This window comes from Gloeophyllum trabeum (assembly GCF_000344685.1).
Source record: "Gloeophyllum trabeum ATCC 11539 unplaced genomic scaffold GLOTRscaffold_00080, whole genome shotgun sequence".
NCBI lineage: Eukaryota > Fungi > Basidiomycota > Agaricomycetes > Gloeophyllales > Gloeophyllaceae > Gloeophyllum > Gloeophyllum trabeum.
The window spans coordinates 1-6,691 of NW_006920489.1; the positions used below are offsets into that span (position 1 = coordinate 1).

The 6,691-nt window shown below is 51.1% G+C and overlaps 2 protein-coding genes across 2 annotated transcripts; one reads left to right on the top strand and one right to left on the bottom strand.

The window, feature by feature from the left end:
* Positions 1–219: 219 nt before the first annotated feature.
* On the top strand, positions 220–2,842 carry GLOTRDRAFT_108722 (uncharacterized protein; the record flags this gene model as incomplete). Its single annotated transcript, XM_007873286.1, has 9 exons — positions 220–249; positions 538–866; positions 904–915; positions 941–1,098; positions 1,152–1,308; positions 1,363–1,688; positions 1,742–2,292; positions 2,344–2,694; positions 2,795–2,842. 9 exons carry the CDS (start codon positions 220–222, stop codon positions 2,840–2,842), a joined length of 1,962 nt encoding a protein of 653 aa, XP_007871477.1.
* Positions 2,843–2,953: 111 nt separating this feature from the next.
* GLOTRDRAFT_97252 (uncharacterized protein) lies at positions 2,954–6,240 on the bottom strand (the record flags this gene model as incomplete). Its single annotated transcript, XM_007873287.1, has 5 exons — positions 2,954–3,635; positions 3,683–4,109; positions 4,162–5,158; positions 5,211–6,044; positions 6,094–6,240. The coding sequence occupies 5 exons, from the start codon at positions 6,238–6,240 to the stop codon at positions 2,954–2,956; spliced, it is 3,087 nt and encodes a 1,028-aa protein (XP_007871478.1).
* Between the last annotated feature and the right edge of the window lie 451 nt (positions 6,241–6,691).

Below are 6,691 nucleotides of genomic sequence, written 5' to 3' on the forward strand. Positions count from 1 at the left end.
CGGTCGACTGGGAGGTTCGCCCGCCGAACGCGTTCGCGAACGCGTTCGGCGAACTTATGGCTGCACGTGCAGAATTCACATGGGATGACGTAGCAGATCTGCGCATGGTGAGCTCTACCATTCGGATGACGTAGCAGATCTGTGGCTGGTAAGCTCTGCCATCAATCTGCCATGGTTAGGTTTCCCCGCGGGACAGAAACCTAACCCCTCCCGCTCGCTATGGACGACAGCGCCGCCAGGTTCAAGCGTGCTCATAATTAGCTTGCAATCAGCACTGTGGCGTGCATCATCTACGCAAGGGCCTTCTGGATTCGGGCCCATGCAACGGTTTTTTTTATTGTCTATTTCGCTCTTGTGGCCCATGCTATCTGTGTTCGCGTGGTCTACCGGCTTGCCAGGCTGTGAGTTGAGTATCCATGTACTATCTACAATCACAATTAGTTGCATTGGCCCTTGCCAAATTGAAAATAAAGAGGGCGAGTTTGCACGACATACATCCAGAAATCTACATCAATGCGTCTATCACAGCTTTCGCAGATCCTCGCAGACAGCCCGGAGCTGTCTGCTACACTTTCGCTCTCTGACATCGTGCGATTCGTGGATATCGTCCGTTGGAAGAAGGATGATATCGCGGCCATTCAGCCCTCCTTCATCTCTGGCCCGCCTGAGTATCTACCGCTTTCTTATCACAAATTCCTGATGGACTGCTTTTCCCTTGAGCACGAGACGGCAAAGTCGCTTTGGGTGAAGTATCGAACCCTTGCTTGGGAGGACCACGAAAGCAACAATTCCATGGAACTCGAGGCTCGTGCCAAGAGTCTCATCCAACTTTTCCTGAAACATGGACTACAGCACGGTATCGGTACGTGCAGCTTGAGATATCCCTCTACTCACGGCTAATAGCCTGCCACTCAGGTTTTTACAACTTTAGACCACCTAGCCGCATCTGCATGGACTCGGCCTGCAGTCGGGAGTTACAGTCCACGCCTGGCGTCTTCCGCTCTCGAGAGCTCGTCGAACCGCTGTCATACAAGGCTGTTTTTCTCACCAGGGACTTGGGACCCCTGCCTGTATATTGTACCTCTCTGTACTGTCGCCGTACGTATTTCCAGGGACTTCTTCGCGTCTGTATCTGATGTTTATGGCTACAGAATGCAACACACGATACTATCCGAATTTCTACGTCCATGACCAAGCAACAACTCGGACGTACTATGCAGATGTCCCCGATATCATTCAAAGTGCTCAACATGTCTTTATCTCCAGAGAACTTTGCGAATTGTTTATCACACTCAAAGTGGTATCCTGGTGAGTACAACTGAAGTCTTGAATGATATAAACATATAATAATGTTGTATTTAGGACTTCTGCAACTAATTGTGCGAAGCTGTATAACTTGGCTTTAGGAAACCCGTCAATTACTCCTTTGCTACCATCAGATTGGCCGATCAAGTTCGCTCTCGATGCTGAAAGGGTGTGGGAAGCGTTCTTCCTGTATTCCCTTCTCCTGGACCATCATGAGCACGGAGAGCTCTTGATCTTGCCGCACAACTCTTCTAGCCAGTTTGAGCGACTGCGACCGGCGATACAGGCTCGGAATAAGCAGATGGCTGGTCCAGGTCAGCCGGAGTGGAATCATGCTTGTAATCTCTGCTGCTGGGTTAGTCAAGATGAAGATGGAAATATGAGTGAGTTCTTCTGCATGATTCATGTCCTGTCGCCATCTAACCCTCAGTCGTAGCTGCTGTTAGATCTGTCGTTACTGATGGTGTTGCGATTGGCCATCCTTGCTGCGGCGTACACGATTGCAAAGAGCCCCTCCCGTCGACTAAGGGCGCTCGCTACTGCAAGACGCATACGTGCAAGGAAACCGAATGTGCTGTTGTTGCTTGCGGTCGCCCCGCACAACCAGGGTTTGATACATGCGATGAAGATGATCATCGGGCACTCGAGACACATAAATCACAGGAAGGGAAGGCAATGTTTCAACTGAAGCGTCGTCTCGAGCGCCTCAGGACGTCGCAGGTTCATGACTCATTACCAACAACCGCCGATTCTCTAGAGCATACAATGATCGAGCCCATCGAGGGCACCGGTGTTGGCGAAGACACTGAGACTGAGGTCAGCAATACCGACATTCTATGCGATGGGAAGCCATCTACCGGAAACCGGAAGATAGTAGCCCAGTTCGGACGCCGGCGTACCCATAACGAGGAGCTGTGTGTCTGCTCCTGTGGTGTCGTAATTGGCCGTGCTACGTTCTTCGGCTCAGAAGCACCTAATGGAGTTCGGGTAAGTGGCAATTGAGGAATCGGAACGGCCTTTAGCTCACTACAACTGTAGGAATTTTTAATGACATTGTTCCCGACAAAGCGATCCTTGCCAGAGGTTCTATGGCACGATAACAACTGCCGGATTCGTGCTATGCTTGAAGGTGATCCCCCTGATTTACAGAGTTATTTTGAAGAATGTGCTATGCCCGTTGATGTCTTCCACTTCAAATCGAAGCACAAAGAGACTGACATCATCTGCAACACATACTGTAACCCCGCCAGCTGGCCCGAGCTCCACACCGAGGACGGGAAGTGGCGTTTCAATTCATCAGCCGCGGAGCAGACAAATGCATGGTTTGGAGGATATCAGGCAATTGTACGGGAGATGGACGTTGATAGGTATAAACTCTTCTTGGATGAGGTTATTAAGCGGCGGAATGAGATTGTTATTGCGGAATTGGACCGTAAAGGGCACTGCCCTCATAGTATACCCCTCGAAACATTGCTATCAGAGCATGTAGACTAACCGGCGCTGCACCTGCGAGACTGCTGTACGGATTTATGCATGATATGTATTTGGAGTAAAATACAAGATCGGGTCTATTTATCTGCCTTCTATGATGGAGTCATATGCTAATGTACACTTAGAAAGAGAGATCACAACAAGAGACAAACCTCATCTAATCATCGATTTCGTACGTTACACGATCCCCACCTTGAACGATGTGGAATCCATCTATGGCCCCTGCTACTGCAGGTAGGTCCAAGCTTCCGGACATCAAGTCAATCTCATCATCTTCTATCTTCACGTTTGGCGCTGGGGCAGGACCACTGACTCGGCCACCATGATGTCTGGAGTCTGCATCCGGAGACTGCACAGCGGTCTGACTCGGACTGCCGCTGTGCTTGGAGTCATCCACTGGGGCAAGGCCACTTGATTCGGCAGTGCTGGCCTGCGTGCCGTTGTCAGTGGATGAGCGTCCGAAGCGTACATCAGCGCGAAGTCCAATCCAGTCTTCAAATCCCAATGCGGACTGAGAATTCTGGTACTCTTCGAGGTCGGACGAGACTAGAGCCATGATACTCGATAGCATCATTTGAATGTTGTCAATGTGTGGATCTTCGCCTGTCCCTGGATGTGCAACACTGCCGAAACGTGAACTGTCATGAAAGACATCAATAGCATCAGCACGCTGAAGGGACAGATCCTCTTGTATCAGGCGAACCGTGGTTTCTGGGAGAAGAACTTCCGATACTAGCGCATTATAGGATAATGGCTTGGCCCGGGTGAGGTCTATCTGACCATCGGGAATGAGATGCTTGAGGATGAGCTCAAGAATGACCCAACCTGTACCGCCGTAACTGGACGAATTCAGTAACTTCAGGTTACCAAGTAATTAAAGACTTACTATCCCGCACTCTTGCCCTCAAAGCGTTTATACTGCGCACCCAGAGATTCCACCTTTCGGCTACTCAACCCAGGAGTATAAAGCTCCCGCGTCTTTATGAAAAATTCATTCTTTTTTGGATTAGCCGCAATTTGCAAAAGGTCGGCCTGCAGGTCCCAAATCCGATTCCACAGACTCGCAAAGTCGGGCTCGATTGGCCAACCATCCGCTTGCGCCTTTGGTAACTCCTCTCGGGCCCAGCGATGTAGCTCACAGTATGAAAAGTACACACGGAAAGACTCCGCAGTGCGGTGATGGGGATTCTTTGGAGAGGGATTGAGGTACGTTATCTTCCGCAATGCGTTGTCCATTTGGATCATCCTCTGGGTGGGTGCAAACGGTATCTTCTCATCGCAGTATGGACAGCGCGGTGTAACGACATCATCATCTAGCGAGAGATGTAAATAATGACATAATCCATACCTACAGCGAGAACGTACCTGAGTCTGAAGAGTCTCCCATGACAGGAGCAGATATATCCGCTGCATCTCCAGTAGCCAGTATATCGTCTGGAGCAGAAACAGGGGATACCTCGCGCTGCTTGCCCTTGTCCTGATGGGCGGTGGAACTATGGTCCGTAAACAAATCCGATACTTCGCCTTCGTCTTCACTTTTATAAGTCTTCAGTGCCTTTAGTAGATTCTTCCAGAGACCAGCTTTCTGTTCTCCGTATTTGACAAAGCGCTCTCGTAACTTTGTCGGGATGTCGTTTCCGTTCCATAGACTCTTGTATTTGTTGTACGATGTTTTCTTCATAGGAACACCAAAGACCTCAGCAAAGGAGTGGATATAGTCGATGGCTTGTTGCGCCTTCATCTTCTCCATCTTCTTAAGTCCATCTCGAATTTCGACAACATAGAAATCGTTTGGCCAAGAGCGGTGTTCTGCCTCAAGAGCGTCGCCCTTCCGGTCTAAAGGAAATGGCGGAGGTTGAGCATGATGAGTTGGTAGCTTCGCTGTCTTCCGGCTGCTCTTTGCTTTGGTACGGGGCAGTGGGGAGGACTGGTCATGTGGTGTTTCAGAATCAGATGAGGAAAGCGAGATGACGTCGGGACAGGGATGAGTAAGATCCCTGGCAGAACTCGAGTCGGCGGTTCGGATAGTTTTCTTCGGCGGTGACACAAGCGTGTGTGCACTACGCTTCGTCCCACTCAGCTTCCGTACCTGGTCTTCAATCTCTTCTATAAGCTGGGGACAGTCTTTTAATGGTGTCCAAATGTCTGGTCGCAGCCGAAGCAGGGTTGGCTGCTGAGTGTCGACTACAATGACAGTGCGAATCGTGATAGTTGACCATAACTTCTTCAGGGTGTCATACTTGTCAAGTAATGATGTCGGAGAAAGCTGGAATGGCTCAATAAACACGGAACCAAGGGACTCGAGCATGAGTTGCGGGTACGTGTCCACATGGTGCTGGAGCCGCACTGGATCTACCCCATTCTAGAACAGTATGTGAGCAGATTGGATAGTTGTTGTGCACAAGACGGCGTACCTCAAACCAGATCACAAATGTAACCGTCTTCTTCAGAGCGCTGGACATCTCTTCGTTACGTGCTTTGTTAGTTTTCACCTCCTGACGCTGAGTCTTGGCCTGCGAGTACTTGTTCTCCCAAAGGGAAGACATTGGCCGTGCTAAGCGGCGGCCCGGCGCTCGCTGAGAAGGCGCGAAAGCGTCATGAACACTCCCTGGGTGCTGTAGCACAGCAGTGGCCGACCGTCCTGCAGGTACTTCTGCTGGAACGCGAACAGAATTTGCAGCACTCAGGCTTGCGAGAGGGCCACGTGTAGCCACCGATGGGCAGGTAGATGATGTAGCTGGTATATGTTCAAACGGTCTACTAGCAGTATTTGCCAAAGAACGAGCCGGCCCTGAGATGTGTGCAGCAGAGCTGTTTTGTAAAGCATGCGGGCGGACGGCGGAATTCTCCTGGGAAAGAGACACCATCTCTCGGGAGATGTCGCATGATGGCACCTTGTGCGCAATACAGTGCGCACGACGGCCGCCTGTCGATTCTGCTTTGGCACGCGCGGTCTCGCAGCAACCTTTACAGAAGCGCTCAATGCACTGTCGATGTCCTCGGGTGCGGTTTCCGGTCTTCGAGGAGCAATCCAAATTCGCGCAGTCAATCTGTCCAGGAGAAATTGGGGGAAGAGCTGGGGGAGGAATTGCAGGACGAAGAATCTGGTCCCTGCGCAGTTCTTGTGCACTATACCCCGGGTATGTCCTCTGCAGAGTCAGTCGGCTGGCTAGGAGTTCAGCATCTTCAAAGTTGTAGGCTTGCTCAGTCAAAAAGGCTGTATAATGACAGTTCTTAACGTCCGAGCACTGAAATGAGATTAGCATCATTCAAACCGGAGAATAGAAGGCTTCTCACCGATTGGCAAATCCTGCCTCGGTCCGCAAATCTTTCTCCCGTGCCAACGAAAACACGGATAGGTCCCATGCCCGAATGACATTTCTGGCATTTATCCAGTGGATGGACGACCGGGTCCGTGAGGTTGTATTCGGTGTACTGACTCATCGAAGGTGTATGGAATGGCTCGGTTATGTGGAAGGGTGAGTGTCCCTCCTCGAAAATCACCTTTTATCCTTGCAAGGGTCATGATGTCCAAGCGTCGTCGGCACCGCAAGAAGTGGCGGGGGCGACGATGCTTGGACATTGGCCAGAGCATGATGGCAGAGAGCGTAGGAGAGTGGGAGGTGCGCATGCCAAAGTAACATGCCAAAGCGGTGGCACCACCAGTACAATAATACGCTGAGGTACGAGCACGTGCCACACTTGAATGTCGGTCGGGGGCGGGCTCTGGTACAATGGCGACGGGAGGCGGGAGACGCGTAAGCATGGAGCCTCATGAGTCATGGAGCAGTGGCGCTTCAAGCACATGCTATCACGTGCTTAGGCTTGGCGCTTGCTGTTTGCGAACGCGGTCGCGAACGCGTTCGGTGGTGTGACCTCCCAGTGGGGTCGACTT